At 39.7% G+C, this 22,107-nt stretch overlaps 1 protein-coding gene across 1 annotated transcript in view; it reads left to right on the top strand.

Annotated features, from left to right (window-relative positions):
* LOC101880716 (protein tyrosine phosphatase receptor type J) overlaps window positions 1–22,107 on the top strand; it is a 72,264-nt gene that overhangs the window by 19,222 nt on the left and 30,935 nt on the right. Inside the window, exon 2 of the mRNA XM_034061314.1 lies at window positions 2,666–2,771. Coding sequence (XP_033917205.1) covers window positions 2,666–2,771 — 106 coding nt within the window. The remainder of the gene's footprint in view (window positions 1–2,665; window positions 2,772–22,107) is intronic.

Consider the following 22,107-nt stretch of genomic DNA (forward strand, 5'->3'; position numbering starts at 1 on the left):
GCACTTGGTGTAGTCTGTGGGGAGTTCTTTTGGGGCAGGCTTAATCAGTAACAGCCTAAATTGCTCTAGCACCTAATCTAGCAGATATTGTGAAGTCATAAAGCAGCAGCTCTTTCGGTTTTATTTTTCATGATGCTTTTCTACTGCTGTGACCCCTAACATTATGATTACTGGAAGTTCTTTAAAAACAAAAGCAACCTCAAAACATATAGATTCTTCTGGAACTTTTGGCAGCACCTTGGCCAAGTCAGTGTCACTTTTGCTTTGTGTGTTCAGTCATGTTGAATGTGTCAGGCACAAAACAAGGAAGGAAGAAGGCCTGTAAGAAACAGTAAGATACATCTCTAAACCAAGAAGTCCTTGTAGATTATCAGGAATTAATACAGTGCCTGAAAGTAGTCTTAACTGATTAAAATGAGAGAAAAATAAATAATTTAGTAGTGCAAATTTTAAGCTAAAATTCTGTTTATGCCAAGTTCAGTGAATGAAGGGCTAACTGGTTTTGTTTTCCTGTATCAATAGAAAGAACCTAAGCATATGCTGGAAAAAAAAAATAATATTACAGTAGTACAATTTATTTGGCATGTACAGGAACATAAATTCTGCTTTTCTTCTACTGGTCATCAGAAAGGCTCAGTGTACAGGGTATAGTTTTGCACTGAGCTTTCTGTTGAAATGCATGTGTGGCATTTTGCATTGCTTGAATATATTCTGTGATTATACGTAATAAGGTTCTATTATAATCAAGAAGCACACTTAATACTGATTCTGCCATTGCATTTGTTTTGAACATTGTGACTTTCCTGCAGCTTTTCTTTTTCTTCTACGGCTTCTTTGTGTTTTTTCATTCACTTTAGTAAAATGACAGGGAAAATATTCTCAATATCTCACTGAAAGCATGCTATGCATTTTTGACTGGCTGTGTACAGGTCAATTACCATTTCATAAAATGGCTCAGAAAGCTGTGAAGAGCTCCATAGTAATCATTTCTCCTTGCCTCTTCTGACTCCCTTGTATGTCTCAAAAGGTCTTCAGTTCTTTACTGTGTTCTTCCTCTTGGAATTCATATTATATTTTTGGCATCATCACCTGCCCTGAGTGAAATTCCCTCCCTTTCTAGTGGAAGACTGGAGTTCTACTTGTCTAAAAAATGAGCCAGTATGTGTTTAGGTGTTGATAATTGTAATGGGAGTTGCAGCCTGTGAGCATTTAGTTCTTCTGGCATCTCACTTGCCTGTTCTCTTTCTATGCCAAAGGAAATGAGACTTTTTTTTTTAATCTGCTAGCTTTGCATCTCTGCATATGAATTTTCTGTTTTGCAAAGCTGGGTTTTCCTTAATTCTTTAGCTTGGTCCATTGAATCTTAGCAACTTTTCTGAATCTTCTTACCAAAGAAGCATTTTTGGACCCTCCATATGGTCCACAAAAGGTTGATTCCTTGCTCTGGAAGCCTTTGGTGGACCATGAAGTATTTGTATGGTGAATGCTGTAGATTCATCTTTCAAAAATCTATTGTGGGAAATAGAATTAATGTTTTCCTCTGGGGAAAAGGAAAAATCCTTTGCAAATGCCGACAGCCTGAAAGACCCTGCTATATTACTGTAGTTAGGTTGGAAGGACAATTGGCAGAAGCTGGATTTGCTAAATGTGAGTATAGTTCTCAGCAGAACAGTGTCTTAGTTGCTGTTTCTAGGTGTTACTCAAGTGCAGATATATGCAATTTGCATTAGGAGTTAAAATAAGCGGTGTTGAATTTCCTCCTGCTTTCTTCAAGTTCTGCTATTTTAAGCTGCTTTATTCGTTTTCTCTGCTAGTATTATCGTACACAGGAAGGAGGACAGTTTATTTAAAAACAAGTATTTCACAGCAGTTAATTTGTCCAGTATTTATAGCAGTTACTTGAAGAACACATGGTACCTTTTCTGTTGCGAATAAAAACTATTAAGCTCTACTAAGGAGTAGTTCAGGTTATCTAATGAAGTATTTTGCATCATGTGGTTCCCAACAGGTTCACTCCTTTCACTCTTGATGCTGGCTGAAAGATGACTTGTTCCTCTTCTGAGAGACTTACCTCTCCACAGATACCTTGTGCATCTTAGTAATGATAATAATAAACTAGTGTGCCTGGAATAGTGAGTGCTTTTGATAACAGTCTTTCTAAAATCATGTGCTCGTGTTGAGAAATGTATGCTCTTACAGCAAAAGGACCTCAATCTGTGATTTTTAAAGAAGTCCCTTGTACCTCTTGAGGCCTTCAACTGTGCCATAGACAAAAGAAAGAGCAATAAGGCAGACAGGTAGGGAATGAGTGGATTGTAGAAGTGATGCCTTTGAGATTCTTGGTCAGTAAAGAATATGCTTTTATTTTGTAGGCAATGGGTAGAGCTTTCACCAGACAGAAAAAGAGGCAAATTGTTCTGTGTACTTTCTTTACCTCATTGAAATATTTGTCACCTCTGTGAAATATATGTTGCTGGTAGAAAGCAAACATTTTCCCACCTCAGTTGCTGTTGAGATGGGTAAGCGCTAGATCTTTTCCTTATTTTTGTAAAAGGGTTTTGCTTTATGAAACAGCTGAGCCAATCTAATAGCCATCTACTTCCTTGCTGTCACTCAGTCACATGAACTGCTTCTTTTCATTCTGTTGACCCACGTCTGTCCTCAGGTTGGGCTGCATGAGATAGCTGAACTAGCAGAAAGCTATTCCCATTATTCTGACAGGGAAGTTCTCCGCCGAATTATCTCCTTAAACAAATTTGCTGTGCAGTCAGGTGAGTGACTGTGCCTTATTAAGGGCAGTCTGAGGACAGGAGGTAGGCTTGCACCTTTCGGCAGCAACCAAAATTGGGTAGTCGGCTACATTCTGTGATAGACATGGTAAAGTTTTATCTTCATAATGTTTTAGATGATATGGCACCACATAAGAAGCTATCACCATAAATCTAGAATCAAATGCCAATATTGGAGTTAAACGCCTGACCTATTTTAATAGAGCAAATCAAAGCTCAGCATGATGGTAATGACAATATGCTGATGATCAATAAGTTTATTTCAGACTTTCCAATATTTACCCCATTTTCATTTAACACCAGCCTGTCCCTGCTTTGTTCTTTATTTCATCATGAGCTGGAAAAAAATCCATGCATTCAAGTATACTGAAATACTTTGAATATTTGACTGTCAACACATTTTCTTTTGGAGTAGATACAGGTGATTATGCTAAAACTGATTAAGCTATGGAACCATTAACATGGGGGTGCAGTAGAGTCTCCAGTTCATGGCACTTCTAAATCAAACTGTTTTTTTCTCCTTGAACTGATAATTCAGCTAAATGCCACAGCTTTGTTTTTTGGCAGAAACCTTTGCAGAAGAAATCAGGCCCTGGACGCTAAGGCATGTAAGGGTCTGTGACTTGTGTTTCTCCACCTGTAATGTTTGCAGTGAAGTATTTCTGTGATTTGCAACAGAGGGCTGCAACTTTGTGCAGGGTATGTTTTTCTTTGGTTGACTTGTACCTTGACTGCTTAATATACCTTGGAATGGCTGGGTTCCTTCAGTATCTTCCTATGTGCTTTCCATTCTTTTTGCTGTTAGAAATTGTGGACTGGTTACTTAGGGTTCACACAGAGGTCAGAACATGGGAATCTACTGGCAAAATCTTCATCCTCCTCCAGTTTACGTTAGGGAATTAATTTTTGTTTCTTAGTTGTTTATTTTATCCAAAGGCTCTTATCTGTTTCCCCAAACACATTTCATTTCTTTTGAGGCTTTAATACTCATGTTGCCTGAGACATTTATTACACATTTTGGCAAGGATTTCTAGTTAGGGGACAGACTTTAAAGCCTGTTAGTCTTTACCAGTTAGTAACAACTATGACAGGCTCAAGTCCTCTCTCCAGCTCTGACAGTCTTAAGCTACTGTTTCCAGATGTTTTCACTTGTAAATGTTATGTCCATATGGGTCCACTCCACCTTTCTTTTGTGTTTATCTGTACCTATGAAGAAGGGCTATGTGAAAATTAATGGAGATAGTGTAAATTTTCTTCAGAGTTTTTGTGGGTTTTTTTTAATCCTTGAATTTTTCTTTGTGGGAACAGCATCCATTTGCAATGTGATGCTAGCAACTTTTTGAACAAAAGTAGTAGGAAAAACCCATTCTGTCTTTTCGAGTCCTGGTTTGCTGGGAGATAGTTAAGGAGGGATATTAGATGAGGTGAACCTGGGGCTCTTTTACTGCTGTAGTTTCCTTTCCCAGGGTGCTGTTGCATGCGGCTTCTGAGCTGGGACTTGTGTTTGGGTTACATTGATCAGAGGGGGATGCAGAAGAGATTCTCCTAAGGATATGAAATGTCCTTTCACAAAATCTATTGTGGTAATTTATGACCTGCCTTGCCTGGCAGGGGCTGGGTTGGTAGCTGGGTTCACTAACATGTAAATTTCCGCAGTGAATCTCAGTGCTTCTCAGTTTGCTGACATCCAGCACCTGAAAGCAGAGTGGCAGTGGAGCAGAGGAGAGGTTTGCAACGTGTACCATCTGGGAAGGCAGAAATTTGGACCTGACTGATAGGGCACCAGACTGGCTGCGATGGCAGGCATTGAAGTGCTATGTGTAATCAGGCAAGCTTGCCCCGTGTCCATAATCTCCTCCAGAGAGAAGTGCTTCTTCCGCTCACATAGAGCAGACCACAAAATGCAGACTTTGTCCTTTAAAAAGGCCCAAAATAATAATCACAAATTTGAGTGGGAAGAACAAAGTTAAAGAGAAGTTCTGTTCTCACATTGCCCCTTGCCATCTCTTCCTGCTCTAAGTGTCAAAGTAATAGTACTGAGCTGCTGCAGAAAGGACGGTATACAAGTGTTCATAATATAAACAAGCCTTTTTGTTTGTAGTTGGAGGTAGGTTAGGTGTATTTAACTTATTTTCATTTATTTGAACTATTGTTGACCATATTGTAATTATCAATTTATACCTGAAAAAGTAACGGGAGGATAAAAGTAACCTGTGCTCCTTTCATGCTTATGGAGGAAAATTTAAAAAAAAGAAAAAAAGGCAGCAAAAGCCTCTCTTCTAAATATATGCAGATGAAATGTTTTGATATAGGGACGTTTACACACAACTCTAATGATGAGGCTCAGTTAGTCATACAAATGTTTGGATGTTTACCCACAACCAGGGAAGCAAACAGCAAACAGTTCCCAGCTCTGCTGCAGCTCTTCCCTTACCAAACTAAACTCCTCGTGTTTGCTGTTGCATTATGGCACTTTGGGAAGAGAGGTGGCTTGGAATTCCTCTGTATTTTTGGGATACCTGTGCTAAAACTACTGGTATTCTGCTGCCCCCCTGCCCTCCCCCTTGCCACCCCATCCCCTTCCCCCTTTTTTCTTTTTCTCCTCTGTTGTTGCTCTTAAAGTCAAAATTAGTTTGGAAGTTCAGCAACTACCATCCCCACTCTGCAGCAGAAACAGTGAAAAAACAGGAACTTATCAAATGACCTGTGAAAGCAATAATGCATGTAAGCAGTTGGTTGAGAAAATGTCACTTGTCTCTATTTTGAGTATCTGGGGTAATTCAGGAAGCATATGCAATAGAAAAAAGTCATCAAAACAATTTTTGCTGACCCTGGTGTATCCATCAGAACCCAGGCAGCTGATCCAGAAAATGTCTGGGAGCTACTGTCAGATCTGTTCTTCAAATGCAGTGTCTGCAGGGTTGCAGGAAGTCCCCTTGAATTAAGTTTTGTCATTAACATGAAGTTTTTTCTTCTTGTGTGAAGATTTTCCCAAGGGCTGCATGTTCATGAGAGCATTGCACACTCGGTAATAGTGTTGCTATTGATGTTTTGCTTGGCTTTATTGCTGATCTCCAAGACTGTCAGGAAAAAAATGAAATCGTGAAGTGCTGCTCCTGATGATGTAATTGATTTCCATAACTTGTCAAGGTTTAAAGTCTTATTGATTGGTGGTTGCTGATGAGAGTTAACAAACAAGTTTTAAGTTGTTAAATTTTAAGGTCAGAGCAATTAATACACATAGATGTATTTTCAGAGGCTTTTTTAATATTTGCAAAGATAACAAGATTTGCCTGTTTCTTTACCAGCAGTGATAGAAATCTTGCTTAAATAAACTGAAATAAAATACAATGAAGCTTTCAAAAACAAAGCATGGAAGGAAAGGGCAGCAATTTATTGGCTCATTGTGTTGATGACATGCTAAATACACAAGCGTAGAGGAAGTGACTTTGGAGGGCTTAGCTCAGGGTCTAGTTCAAAGTCTTTTTATTCGTTTGTAATAGCGTCCTTAAGGAAAATAAGTTCTTATGTCTGGAGGCTGTCCTGGAGACCTTGGTGCTAAGATCCATGTTTTAAACACTGTTGAAACTGAAAGCTGTTAAAATAGTACTAGGTGGTTTTAGTGTGACATTGACTAAAGGTATTTTGCATAAGGATCTCTGTGGCTTTAATATCTGGCCATGGTCAGCAGGCCAGTTACATATTTTTACTTATATGTTGCTGTGCTTATTTTGAGTAATCTCTTCTTCCTGCAATATAACTGTAGTATTTCCTCATGTAATTTCTCTCAAGTGTAGGCAGGTGACTGAAAAGTGTCCCTAAAAGCAACTTAGTGGAACTGTTAAGTCATTTCAAATGGCAGATCTGAAGTAATGAAAAAATAAAGCAGTGAGGTTAAATAGAGTAATACTGGCAACTTGTCTTGCAAACTCTGTAAAGTGTATGTACAAATCACCAAGCCACTGTAACATAGAAACCTGTTGCATTGTTTGTAGCAGGCTTACAAGAACTTTACATCTGGGGCTGTACAATAACTCCAGCATAGTTTTTTTTTATCACAGGGAAACGTTTTTCCCTTTCAGTACAAAACTTTGCTGATTTGTGTGCTCTGATGTTTCAAATCATAGTGTACTCTAAAGCTTAATCTGTTACATGGCAGACTCTAAAGAAAAAAAAACACCTTTTTTTTAGGTTTCAAAATCGAGAATTATTTGATTTTTACTGTTGTGGAAAGCCACAAAATTAGCAGAGCAAATAAAGGTGAAGTAGTGTTGACAGGTTCCTTTTCCTTATCATAATTATTAAAAGTACTGGCTTGGAAAAAAGGCCTGAAAGTAGCGGTTATAAAATGCAGCAAGAGAACCTTAACACTGGGGAAAAAAAATCTTCTCTTGGTACTTATGTGCAGCTGGTTGGGGACTAAATGGAAAACACTTCTGCAATAAGCCCTAAATAAAGAGGGAAATGAGTTGCATTAAAGAATGTACAGCTTTTGGGAAGGAAAAACAGAAGCAATACTTGAGTATTACTAAACCCAGTGTCCTGAAATCTCAGGCACTTTGTTCCTGGTGCAGTCTTCCACATGCAACTGGTTTCATTTTAACTATGTTTTGTAATTTATTTTAAAAAAGAATCAAAATATATCTAATGCCTTCATAATTCTGTTGCCCAAAGCCTGGCTGCCTGCTGTGCCTGATTCTTTACTCAGTGCAAGAGAAACTTCACTAATTCCCAGCAGTTTGCTAAAAGACTGTCTGCTTGTGTATGTTCAGCGCTGCAGTTCCTGCCTCCGTTCCCTTGGTTCTCAGCCATCATAAGGAGAATGAAATTTTTCTAATGAGTAATACTTTCAGATGTTTGTATCATTATCATCATACTCCTTTGCCCCTTGCTCAGAGGCATAATGTACACTTGGGCCTCAGTGCATCAGGGTTTTCAGGGAGGCTGTGACTTTAAGCCAGACTTACTATTTCTGCTCTTCAAAGTTGTAACCCTTAAGACTATACAGACTGTCTGACTAGGTTACATACTGACAGTGAGGATCAGAGATGCCCTTTGCAGATTCCAGAAAAGGCCAGTTTTAAATGGCTTCCACTCTTACTGGTCCCTAAGAAAATCAAACCTGCATGAAGTGTTCCATTTGTTCTTGTAGCAGAAATGCTGCAGGGAGGTTGTTTTGTTTGGTTTTTTTAGGGGGGGGTGGGGGGAGAGGGTGCTTCAGTCATTTCTGCAGAAATACGTACAGTGAACAGTTTTGGTGCCTAGTCCAATCCTGTCATAGATATGGTTTTTCAAGAGATGATACTTGCAGTAGTGGGAGAGACTGAACTAAGTGTATACTTCCATGTCTCATTACACTTGTTGAAGCTTGCAATTTGACCATCTTGGTCACCTTGTGAACGTAAGTTAGGATTTAAGTCTCATTTTTGACCTGTAAAAGGAACCATTACTTTAAAAAATAAAAAATGCACATTTTATCTGCTAAATCCAAGCTTGGACTCAACTGTGTGAGAGCTGGAGTCCCCCCAGCTGGCCCCCCAGCCACCCTGCTCAAGCTCTCTCCAATTCAGAGCTGCTTCTGGCCAACTTCAAAGAATTTACTTCAAAGGCTTTCAGCAGACACAGAACAGCACAGGCTGAGTTTGTAGTTTTCAGCTTCAGCAGACCTAGCAAAGTCATGGCTTCTTGGGGAGTCCTGTTCTGTTTCCCTGTTGTTCACTCAATGCACAGCAAAATGCTCACTGTTTTTATGGGGGTGCTGAGGCTGGCACTCACCTATCCCTTAAAGTGTGCAGCAACAGCAGAAAGTGACGGTGAAAGGCAGATATATCCAGCTCTGGCAGAACAAAACTTAAAATTCAGCTATGGAGAGAAATTCTGTGTTAGTTCCCCATCTCTGAACATAGGGATTAGATGTCTTTATAGCTGAAGTGCAAGTTTAATCCTGCCCTTAAGGGTTTATTATTTTGTTGTTGTTGTTCTTTCTTTTTTAGCAGTCTTGTAACTCTTCTGATTCTTATTAGTCCCACACATCTCTGGTTCCTCTTCTCAGCTTCCTGAGATCTTACTTCTTGGCAACTTCCTATAACTATAATAGTGAGCTCTGTAGAAATAGTGTGCACTGCCTGGCAATTTGCTTTCTTTTGTATCTGGAAATGTGGTATCCTCTAGTACCCTCTGGATGTCAAATGTCCACTTGCACAAGGGGAGACTGCAGCTCCTGCTGGTACCATTGCTCTGGAAACCTGGAGCAAGCTGGGAGTTGGGGTGGCCAAGTACCTCTTGTGTTGGAGTGAACCCCTCTGCAGTGAGTGGGACCTGGGTCATGCATGATGTGCTCTGTGCATCTCCCTGCTTTAATATTCTGGAATGCTCTTTGTATGGGGCTTTCTGGAGGGAACCCTCCCTCCCTCAAACCCCAGGCTGTATGTCCTGTTAGCCAGTGTTCCTTATTAAAAGCTGTCATGGCTTCAGGCGGAGCAAAATAACAGTGAGGGTGGGAAAGCTGTTGAAAAGTCTCTGCCCATGAAAAATAAAATGGGGGGAAGCAACTGGGACAGCATTTTCATGAGGTACTTGGTGCCCTTCAAAAGTAGATACAGAAATACGTCAAGTGCAAGCCTTATCGCATTCTCCACATCCCTGGGTTTTTCAGTATTAATAGTTTCCTTTAAGACACTGGCCCTGAGATGGGGTGTGGTTTATACTACACACTTGCCAGGCTATTTATGTATTTAGAGCCATGCTCTTGCTGGGGGAGGGGGAGAACTGTGGGAAAAAATGCTAAAAGTTGTCATTTTTTTTCTTCCCCTATTTTTTAAAGCAGCTCTCTTTTGTGTTGGTTTTGCTTGTTTGTTTTTTTTTGTGGGGTGGGGGGGAGTGTACAGGGGAATGAGAGATCCCAATGCCTGCAAAAAACCAGGTTTGCTGCTTGGGCAGAGCACTAATCCAGAATCAACAGCAGAAAAGATACCTCAAATACTGATTTTTACTAAACCATACAAATTTTCTCATGCATAATACGAATAAACTTATTTTCTCCCATCTCCTTCTGCAGTAGCTATTACTAGAGTGGAAATTGGGAAGTAAGACTGATCCTGACAAGCACTGAGTGTCCTTCCAGCTAGAACTATGAATGCCTGCAGCTCTCCACCCCAGCCTGGCATGTGCCACTGGCTGGGAGTTGAGTGCTGGAAGACATTATCAGACAGGAACTTTAGATTCATTTGTGTGCACACACACACAGAGAGAAAAAAAGGCAGTTTTGGCTCCTATCATATCACTGAGATCTTTCATTGTCTCAATCTTGTTTTTAGAAGTCTTTTTGCTGACTGGTGATTGAAAAAGCTGTGCTGCAGGGTGGAGATTTTCCTTTGCTTCTGCCTGCTCTCTTGTGCAAAGCGGCTGCTGATGCACCCACTTGGGACTCGGAGATGGATCTGGGGGTCCTGCCAGCTTGGGCAGTGTCAGCAGTGGGTGGGAAAAGCAATTCACAGAAACCATCGTAGGGGAGAAATGCAGAACTCAGCTCAACCTTAGCGGCTGACTCCTTTTTGATATTTATTTTTCATTGTCATCAGGGGGTCTAAACTTGCAGATTGATCAAAAAGGTGCAAGAGATGAACAGGCTTGGGTAAATGGGGCAGCATTTTCAGCTGATTGCAAGTTTGTGTCTGAAGCCATAGAGCTGGAAACATCTAGTCTTTTCAGTAATCACTAACAGCATCCCTGCTGGTACGTAATTGGGTATAATGCCTCATGAAAGCGGTGTGCGTACTAAACGAGTAGTTGTGCATGAATGGCCACTTTCTAGGTAAGAAATTACACCTGTGACACGATATTTTCTCTCCAATAAAGATAACACAATAACAGGAGCTGTTTGAGCCTATTTCTGAGGGCTTGAAATGCTGCAGTTAGAGCATGTATTAGAACATGGATTCCCAAAATACCCTGGGCTGGTAATCTTGCTTTGCTGTGCACACATAGACTCACCTTTACTGGTGTTAATCAGAGTATTGCATCATGATCTCACTGCTGTCACTTGGTAGCATTCTCCTGCCCATAACTTTGATTAATTTGATGAGTTTTGGATCTAACTTCTTACTATTTTACCCTATAAGCACTGGCATTAAATGATTCAAACCCCTTCCTCCCCAGGATATTAATTTTAGTGTACATATTGTAGATGTGGTATGTGATACATGGGCTTGTTGAGTAGCATTTCGTCCCACCCTAAGTAATAGGAAATAATGAATAACGTTCCTACTATTGTGCTCCAACTGCTTTTGAATGAGGGGCATGTACCAAGTGGCCTGTGCTAGAGGAACTTAACTCTGTTTTCTGAATTACTGCTGTTTAATGGGATTATGCAGAAAGCTAAACAGAAAGGAAAAAGAACAATTTCTGCCTGTTGTTTGTACTCTGCTGCCTCCCCACCCCAATGTGCAAACGAATGCCTTTCCCTGGTGCTTTTTACCATTCATTTATTGTTTTTACAGTATTTCTGCTCCCAGGGCTGTTGGCCTCTAGGTGCTAATAAAATGTGAATGTGGCCCAGACATGCCCTCTCCCAAGGTTCTGCAGTGACTGGGTTTGTTGGTTTTTAATAACATGAAAAGAGAAACAAAAAATTTACATTTGTGCATTTGGTGGCACACATGTGGGAATATTCCTTTTTTTCTTTTAAGGAGAAAAAATGTGGCAGTTTAATAAAGTATTGTGGGGGAAATGAGAGAAATCTTACAGAAACACAGAAAACCCCAATTTGGCTAGTTTTAAGCTAATTTGACTGATGTGACCTCATATTTGAGTGGTTTAGCTTGGGCTTCTTGCCTGTGTGGTTTGTGTTTTTAAACTCAAGAGCCACAGGGGAACGAGTTGGGAAGGCAGTGTGAGAGGAGAGCAGCCTGTGTTCGTCCCCAGCAGCATGTCCCTTTGTGTCTTTTGTTGAATCCCTTTTTTTACCTCTTTGAGGCTTGACCTCAGGTCTCCCTTGGAGCATGAACGTGTTTCATGCTCAGCAGTAATTAAGGGCAACTGGGCACATGGTGAAAGACGAGTCTAAGCCTGGCTTAAATGCTGATGATTCTTGAAGAGGAAACTGTGGCCCCACTCTGCACTTCCCCATTGGCTCTGTGGACCAGCAAGCGGGTGGCCCTGCCGCCAGCTCAGCGTGGCCGTCCAAAACATAAACCTGCATAAAGAAGGATTAGTCTGTTGGCCAAGGAGTAAGGAGATTTCAACCTGAATCTGCTGCATGCCAGCAGAGTGCTGTAACCATTTGGCGATTGGGAACTACTTTCACCGTATTACGGCTGAATGTAGCCCTTTGTTGCCTTGGCTTTTATTCCCTGCATCCAGCATCTGAATGTTTTTGTCATGATCAAAATAGTTCATTTTGAACTCCCGTGTTCATTTCCATGCAAGTCAGAGGGGGTTGTCCTCAAACGAACTCTTCTGTAAGTTCAGCCTGAATTCATGAATAGTTTAGCCTTCCCTGAAACTGTGTTCTTTAATGAATAAATTATTCAGCAAGGGAGAAAAAAGTTCCATCCAGAAACAGCAGTATTAAAATCTGCTAGATCTATTTCTTTATTGTTAGAGTCTTTGGGCTGGTCATGAGCAGTGTGGATCTAGTTTAGCCGAGAAGCAAACTTGATTCCTTCAGACAAGTGAGGGCTTTTGTTTAGTTGTGAGCTTTGGTAGTGTGGTGGTTTTTGTTTTCTGGTTTGGTGGGTTTTTTGTTTGTTTGTCTTTTTTTAATAAGCCCATAGCTTTAAAGCCAGAGCTTTGCACCAAATGCTCTCGTACTGCAGTAGAAGGAACTAGCTCGCATGGTAACACGAACAAGATATCTAAGAGGTAACATAAACTCTCTATAATAATAGAGGAAACGATTAGTCATTTTAAACTCATTCAAAGTTGTTCTGGCTTTCGGGTGTCTGTTCAGTGTTTGGAATAAAGGAGGAAGCTCTGGTGCTTTATTGGAAAGCTTGTTTCTGCAGAACATCAGCTCAGTTGGAAGATGATGTTTCAGTCTATTTTGGGTTGTGTAGCTTTGCAGGCACTGCTTTTCTGGGGTGACTGAGCCACCATTTAAACTCAGCTTTTCTGGTAGTTGCTATAAATACACTGCTTTGTGTTGACAGTTTCAATAAAATTTTTGCTAAGAAAATTAATGAAAGAAACCTCATGGGCTGCATATTATAGGAGATTTTGGTAGATACATGAAGTGTTCACGTGGCTTGCTAGAAGTATGTGAAAGAACGATGTAAGAGCTTAAAACATTATGGTCCTAATAGTTGGGGATGCTGGGATCTTCATACAGCATATGTTGAAATGGGATGAGAGAGATACTAGGAAAATTGGCAGTATCTTTTGGGATGAAATTCTAGCTAAATCAGGATAAAGAGTAGAAAGAATAAAATACCATCCCCTTCAGCTCTTTCCCTCTACAGTTTCCAGTGTGGGTAGTTTGAATGTAGGGTACAAAGGACGTTATTCAAGGTGACAGTTTCGGTAAACTTGCTTTGAGTGAGAGTTAACAACACCACAAGTGCAATTCATTGATTTTTTAAATTTTTTTTCCCATTTAAATATGAAGGTTAAATTCTGGTAAGTCCCATCCTCTAACTTCAGGTTTTGAGAAAGTAACTAGAAAGCACTCAGTGATAAATGTTATCATTTAATTACTGCCTTTTGTAGTACTTGTGACTTAGAGTGCAGGACTATACCAGGGTTTAATGACAGACCATGCCATCTACTTCTGTTAGTAAAGAGAGAGTTCTTTGGTGTTTAGTTTCTTCTGTGATTGTTTTTTTTGTGCTGGTGTTGGATTCCTATTTCCAGAGTAGTAGTGTTTGAATGAATGAAGGTAGATCCCTCCATGTTCTCACATGATAAAATGTGGTTGTTTGAAGTACATGCAGTGCAATGTACTTTTTTTTTGGGGGGGGAAAGGAGAGGGGGAACACCAACAAAACCCTACCTACTTGCTTCTGATAGGATACTTTCATCTTGAAATGTTTTCTATAAATGTATCCTTGATTTTAGAGCTATCTCCAGGTAAGACATTCAAGTGTGGTGGATTGGTTTGTTGGAGATTTTTTGTTGGAGTTTTTTTTTTTGTTGTTTTGTTGGTGGTCTTTTAAACCATGATCTTGAGAAATGTGTGATGTCTTTGCTGTTATGTGCCACAATATCACATAGGATCAGAACTCATCTTTTTTGGAGCTGCATTTGAACCCCCTGGGTAACAGTGGAGGGGCACACACTTGCTGGTCTCCCATCTGTTTTAAAACAAGGAAAGCCCTTAAATATCCAAATACTCTTCTGTTTGTTTGTAAGGAATGTGCTTTGGTAAGTGTCTTTGAGAGACAGAGCAGGGGCTAAATCATGAAGTCTGGATTTAAAGCTGGCTCTGAACACAGTCTTCACAACATGCAGATGCTGTTAGAAGTGACATAAGACATAAAATTCCCTGTATGGTGCAGGGGAGAAAGTGTTATAACAGTGGATTTTAGAAGGTTATGAGTCATGTAGGCTTTATAAAGATGTTCAGCCCTTAGGAGTTGTCTAGACATCTGCCTTTGTGCCTTTTGGCATCTGGAGACTTATGTGTCCCAGTACATGGTATTCCCTTGACAGAAAAAAAAAGTCTGTGGTACATTTCCATTTTCATAGCTTGAGTTAGGTGATGGATCAGGCATCTTTATAAATGACAGTCTTGTCTGCACTGGTGTATTCAAGCTAATGTGTTTCTCAGTCATTTGAAAAGTCTTGGCTTTGGGCAGTCTGGGCATGGTGAACAGTAAGTAGTCTTTAGTTTGACTTGGCTTGGTATGCCTTTTGGTCTCAATTGTATGTGTCTTCTTAGCTGAGTCTTTAATCTTGATAAAACTCTTCCCAGTTAGTATCTGCAAGATGCCTTCTCACTGATGCTGAAACGCAGGGTAGGGGTTCTGCCGTGTAGCCAAGTGATCAGACTGTGCTGGCACCTCTTGCTGGGAAGGTAAATTGGTCCAAAGTGCTTTTTGTTGTTAGCTTGTTTTCTGCAGCTGGACTTCTGTAATGTAGTTGCTATAAGCAGTGATAAAGCAGTACCTTCTAGAGATGATGAAAGGCTGCCGTAGCTTGAGAAGGATGTACGACTTTGTTCTGGTGTGTGATCATACTTGTAAAAGTTTTACATTCTTTTTTCAAACCTGTTTTTCAGTTAGTCACGTTTCTGTCAGCATTACATAACTCTGACATTTTGACTATCTCTGTCAGAGACAGGAGAGGTGCAAAGGAATCCAGTTTGTGAATCACTCTTGGTTTAACCTTTATTGGAAGGAAGGTGGGGAAAAAAGCGTGAAGCCAGTAAGCAAGCAGTTCAGGGAAGGCAGTGCGGAAGTCTGCACAACCAGGTCAATTAAAAGCTACAAGGTAACAAGTTTTTAGGAGCTGGAATGCAATTAACTCCATCTTCATTCTTATCTCTCTCCCCTGCCTGCACATTTCATGCAGGTGAACAGCCACACAGCAGGTAGCAAAGGTTAATTATTTATGCCATCTGATTCAAGGTTTTGACTTCTGAGTCAGCACCCAGACTTCTCATGTGTTTTTGTAATGTGCGACACTTTAAAGACCTAAGAAGATCCTGCCTGCAAGTGTGATACAGAACACTTAAGGTTGGGTTAACTCCTGCTTTAAAAAATTGCTGCTTTACAGGCTTTGCTGTTGGCAAGCTGCAGTTTGTAGAGACTTATAAATATGTATGATATCCCCCTAATCTGAGGGAAATCTGGCTATTACATGAGCGAACACTGTAAATGACTTAGTGTTCTTTGGTGTGCATCTAAAATATGATGTAGGCATGGAGGATTTAGTTTCATCTTTGTCTTAATGGTAGTTTACTGTGGCTTTAGTATTTTAGTGGAATGATGAAACTTTGTCTGATGTGTGCATAATGAAATGCATCACAGTGTTTCTCCTCTGCCCTTCTCCATAGCTCCCCAAGAAAATGGATACATTTACATGGCTTTTTTATTCAAAGCTTTGGTACTTGTCAGCCTTAAATATGCACATTAAAAAGTTTAGAGACATGTTTTATCAGGTCAGTCAAAATCCCATTGGTGGACTAGATATGATTTCATGCATTACTTTTCTTCCTCCACCCCTAAAAAATTAATTGCAGTGATTGTGCTCTAGCTGTTTTGGGGTCTGTCTTTGTTTCTTCCCTGAAAATGATAGAGATGTTATACTTTGCTATTGCAAAGTATAAAAAATTAAGCACTAGATGTCAGGCCAGGAAGAAATGTCGCTCATATGGAAATGTTTTGTTACCATTTATTCTCTTAGTTGGAAATGTTTTGCTTTTTATTGTATTGTTTCATCTTTAACATTGAAACCCATATAAACCCGTATGTATATAAATCATAAAGTTTGTGTCTTTCTTGGTTTCCATGGCATTTTGTGGTGGTGCAGGGAAACTTTCTACATATAAACTCAAGGTTATAAAGCTTCTAGATAAGAACTGGTGATATTTTTCAGTTTCTTTTTTGTGTTTTTTTAGGACATTGAGCAGAAGAGAATGCATCTAATGTTTCAAAGTCATTGAACATATAATCTAGGTGAAATAAAATGAAATCTACTCTTGTCATTTCAGTTTAAGTCAAAGAATAATTAATTGAAAGAACTGTTTAGTTGTTGTTGGAGATGAAACAGGAGGATGAGGACATACAATTGATTTTCTTACCTGCTAATCTTCTTTCATCCTGCCATTTTCTATATAAGTATTGAGAGGCTTGTCTAAAATACAGACAGGAGATCAGGTAGACTTGAATTTTTAACAGGCCTAAATATGTTTGGTTTTGGGTTTTTTTGTTTGTCTTTTTGTTTTGTTTTTTGTTTTTTCCAAATAATTTGACTAAATGGGTTAATAAGAGAGAAGAAAACCAGAGAATACTAATGAAGCTCTCCCCTACCTCCAGTCTCTTCTGCAGTGTTGGTGCCTGACTGGTATTAGTCCTTGATAATGTATCACTTTTTCTTGTTTTTTTTCTTTTTACCAGATTTGAGGCAATGGTTACTCCTACAGACTCTGCCAAAGTGCTTGGGGGATGGTACTGCGCTTGTTGCTGACCCTTTCTGTTTTTTCCATTGGGGGTAACACTGTCAATTGTTTTAGAGACTTCTGTGATGAAATTATTCTTACTAGTGCCCCACTATTTCTAATAGAGCACTTCATAGTGCTTTTAAAATATTTCTCCAAAGCAATCTGTTAAGCGGAAGGCTGCCTGTATAAAATATATATCTGTATGGCCCTTTCAGGAGCAGGCTATAGACATTTTCTGTTTAAAATGTTGTGCTTTTAAAATTTGCAGGGACCATCATCAAGTGGAAAGTGAATTTCTGGCTGAAATAATTGTCCTTCATCATTAAACTTGCCAGTAGTGAATTTGCATTTAGTGGTAACACAACCAATTGGGATAAAATCTGATAAACTTGGGAATGTTTTCCACCTGATTGTGAGTTGTTTTTTTTAAAGATTGCTTTCAGTAATCATTTATGAAACTTCATATTTTTCTGTTAAGACCATGCAATGGCAAGAGGTATGCTTTTGTACATATATATATAGGTAGCAGAAAATCTGTAATTACATGAAAATAGCAAAGGCTATGAGAAGCCATATCAGTGGTACCACTGTGCTAAGCAAATGAAGTTGTAAAAATGATGCTGTAAAAACTGACTCTTAGTTTTAAAAGCTTCCTCTGTCTTTTTTCAAGTGATGCACAAAGCTAAGCAAACACTGCAAAATTTATTTGGAATGACATATTTCAAGACTCAAATAATGTATATGTCTTCCTCTTAAATATAAGAGCTTGAAATGAGTTACTACCTATTTAATCTGTATGAGAGCTAAGCCAAACATACAGATCAGCAGGAACTCCTTCATGTATCTTGGGAGGACAAAGAAGCCATGCTTATTATTTTTCTACAATAAAAAGTTTGCAGCTGGTCAGGCAGCAGTGTCAGTTTGATCTCCAGTTCTGACCTACACCATGCAGCCTTTTTCCACCATAGCTGGTCCTCCCAGATGGCCATGAAGTTGACCTTTGATAGACATGTCTATTGACTGGTGAGAGAGAGCCTATGTTGTTGTCAGTGAATAACTTCTCATGCAGCCTCAATGTATTCATAGAGGGGAGTCTGGTGATTGGGTGATAGCAGAGCCAATTCTCATTCCTGTTTCTATTCAGCTTCTGTTCGAAAAGGAGGAAAAGAGAGACTCTACCAGAGCCCTAGATGAACTACTGGAGCCATACAATGAAATTTTTTGTTCCTTCCCGGGAGGAGTACTACGTGTTTTGAACGTTTGCAGTCCATTTGTCTTCTGCTACAGTTTAAATTCCTTAAAATATTAAATGGGCTGACAGTTGCAGGCAAACCTCAAGGGTGTTCCTCCAGCCCTATGTTGCTGTATGTAAAAGCAGCATATGGGAAAACATTGTTTGTTTAATAAAATTGTTTGTGAATAAGCACACTGAAAAAAATCAGAGGTCCAGCCACTAATTTATTGTATAAAATTACTTGCCCGTGATAGGTTTGTAACGCTTGAAGATGCATAGAGTCTGCTTTAGCTAACTTGGCGTGGTGTCATTAGCTCCCATAATCTGCATCTGAGCTGGTGTTTACGTCTGCATCCACACTTCACAATCTGGTGTGGTCAGCCTTGTACTTTCCAGAGTATGTCAAATTTTATGGGAATTTAGGCATGTTTCACTGCTGTTAGTCACTCAGGCTGAAGTTTGATGGTTTTACTGGGGCCTCTAGTGGTCTCGAGACTGCATTACCAAACCAGAGCTGCTGTTTCGGAGTGGTCCTGGGGGAGGATTGCTTTTCTTTCTCCGTATGAGTACATTTACCCAGGTATGGGGTAAGGGCAGTACCATACAGATGATGTATTTGCATTCTACTGGGGTATTTTACGTGGAGGTGGAGCCGAACGTGCTGAAGGAGCATAAATAAATGGCAATAAACAGTAACGGAGCGTGCAGGAAGTGATGAAGGTTAACCTGGGAGGTCTTCGTGCTGGGCAGTGCCCACAGGCTGGTTTCTCCCAGCTGCACACCTCATTGAGTTTTAAATTAGAAAGTTTTTGGGATCCTCGTAAGGGCAAAATGATTATAAACTGTTTGAAGTATAGAAGTAAGGCATGAAACAACCAGCCCTTCATGTGTCAGTGTCAAGACTGCTATAAAAAGGATTTTCTGTCTAGCAAGACAGTTTTGACTTTCTGTGAGCAAGCTGGAGAGTGTCACAGGCCATGGTTCTCCTGCTCTGAGGCACGGTGTTGTAGATCAAAAATTTTGTCTTTATTTTCAATATAAATAATCTTTCTTGATGTTGTATTACAGCTTTTGTGCAAGTTTTTAAATCCCTTAACACCTAGATTTACTTGGAACACTTTAAACCCAAATCCAGCTCAGTGTTATTCTCCTTCTAAAGCATCTTTTTAGCGCTTTCTTGAGAAAAGACTGTAGTCTCCGAAGTGTCTAGTTCAGGAGAATGAAATCTACTTGTGATAACAGATTGAATTGCTCTCAGTTAAGCAGATCTGAAATAAGGCCCTGTCAGGAAATGTCCCTCATTTTCATGACTGTGCTGCAGAGGCCGGCTCTAGTATGTTTTCCATGTTGCCTGGGTGGCCAGCCCTTCTGATCTGGGGACAGTTAGCATTGTGTCATTGCCACAGGAGTCTGTCTCCAGCTCCCTTTTTTATTGTATCCTCATCCTTCCAGGGTGTGCCCGAGTAATGACTCACGCAGAAAAAATAGTGCTCCTAGGCTGCATGCAGGAATGGGCCTTGTTCACATAAAATGATGCTTTTTTTACTTCTGAAAGAAAATGACTGGCGGTGTTAACAGATAATTTTTATTAAAAGAGGAAGTTTTTTTGATATAAGCATTGCTCATTACATGACCAATGTCAGTATGATGTGCAGCTCAAGTAGGATAACAGTATGTGTTTTAGTAAGTAGTTGTTTGAAATGTTACTCACTGCCATTGTCAAATAAGCACACGGTTCTTTACAGAAACTCCTTCAGCAGAATCATCTCTGAAGAGACATTACAATAACTTAAATTTTCATCCTTCAGGATACCTGGAGGGGTACTACTGAACTGTGAGGTAGTTTGCAGCACCTGTAGTTCATCAGGACCTGCAGGTCTGGGGGAGACAGAAGAACTATTGGGTTGTGTGGAAGAGTTCTAAACTGATGTTTGCTGTAGAAGCCATTGAAAAGAAGTCTAATGGTGCTTCCTAGAGTCAGTGGTGAGAGAGTTGTGATGTAGTTGTGTTTGGTGTCAGCCTGTTTCCTGCCAAAATCTGTGCTGCTTGGTCTTAGGTGTTTCTGTTGCGTTTTGTTGTGTGAACAGGTAGGTAAATCACTTCCTTGTACCAAACCACAGCGAAACATACTTGGGAAATCTTTTCTTGAAGGTGGGACTGAGGAAGGGGAAACAGATCAAACAGGTACAATTCAGATAAGATTCACTCTATATTTTTTTCTTTATCTTGGATATGTTGCCCAAAAGATGCCTCACTCCTAGGCTAGCAATCTGAGAAGCAAATACATGTAAAATTTGGAGAAAAACTGGGAGAGGAAGAAAGAACTTTGTCCAGTGTCTTCCATCAGAAATTTTCATTTGGTGTCTCATCTTGGCTTTCCTACAAGGCTTTGTCTCCCACAGCATTTTTAGTTTTCTGGAGGTGCTGCACAAACCAGAATCTCCTCATCTGTTTTCATAAAAAACAGTGGAAAAAAACTTGCTTTGGGAAAGACAGAATTTAGAAATGACAGGGGTAAAACATAAATACATGCAAAGTGGAAATAGTCTTTCCTCTTTCACATAACTGCATAATAGCTCAAAATAGCTTGTGCAGAACTGTGTATGGCTGTTGACTGCTTTAGGCTTTTGCATAGCTTCCTAATACAATGTGGTGTCTTAAGAGGATCCAGCCCTACACAATTAATAAAAACCATCAGATCATGTTTCTTTCTTCTGGGCTCTGGATTTCCGTCTGGTTCCACACAGTCTCATTAGTGGAGCTGCTCATTTGGGGTTAAAAGAAGACTCCAAAGATCTTGCAAAAACTTAATGCCGCTTCTAAAATTAGGTTTTATTTTCTTTCCCCTCAGGATAAATTCATTTAAAATGTTCTGTGAAATGGTGTTTTGTGGATGGTCTGTGAGTTCCTGCCTAAGATACCAGAAGGAAAATGTGGAGCTGGCACTTGCCACAGCATATTTTCAGTTTTTCATGGGAAATGAATGTATTGTATTATTTGAGATCATTAAGAGTTGATTTGAACTAAAAAACCTGTTGTGGGTTACAGTTGAAATTTAGCATTTAGCACAGGAAATATATACTAGAAAACTAGAAAGAAAAACAAACAAAACCCTACAAAAAACCCGACCAACCAACAGCAAAAAAAAAAGCAACCTACATAACCCCCCAAACTTTAGCACCAAATCTAGAAAGTAATCAATCTTAAATGAATCTATATAACATAATTAAATGTTAGCTTCTGACTTAGCCTCCTGTTGACTTATTTCCTCCTTCAAGTAGTAAGGACCTGATACAGGAGAGTGTAATATTTGCAAATACTGCTGAAATTGATAACTGAATTGTTAGTGTAGCTTGAAGCAAGTCTAAAGCACACAGGCTTAATCTATGTTATCTTTTTTCTTTTCATGCAGTAAGTACAGGGAAAACACTTGCTTTTCTTGGCTTAGCATATCTTTAATTGCATATGAGTTTCTATGCATTTTACAGTAGTGTAACTATTTATGTTTAGAAGTCTAATTAAATGCAGAGAAATGCTTTGCAATTGAAGAGTTCTGACACTTGAGGAAGAAGTTGGAAGCTAGAGCTAAATGTTACACAAGTACATATTAGCTCATTTCTTTTTTCCAGCCCAAAATGCAGAAATTGCCAGAGTAAGTCATGTTACTTGAACTAGGTTCATAGAGGTTTAGGCACATGGTTTTATGCCCTAGGTCAGGTGATCTCATTTTTCTTGTCCACTGCCATCAGCCTATAAACTTTGTTAATTTGGACATAATGTGGAAAGGAATAAGGTGAAACAGCCCTGAGATGGGTGCAAGACCAATATATTACATCTTTCCAGACCCATCCTGTTCCTCAGAATGTTGTGTCCTGCAGGAAGGTGTCACTCCCTGCTGATTTAGACTTCATACTGCCAGTGAAGTGGGAAGATGTCACCAGCTGGGGTAGCAGTCAATGCCTTACAAATCCTAGGAAATCCTGGCT

This window comes from Melopsittacus undulatus, chromosome 4, assembly GCF_012275295.1.
Source record: "Melopsittacus undulatus isolate bMelUnd1 chromosome 4, bMelUnd1.mat.Z, whole genome shotgun sequence".
NCBI lineage: Eukaryota > Metazoa > Chordata > Aves > Psittaciformes > Psittaculidae > Melopsittacus > Melopsittacus undulatus.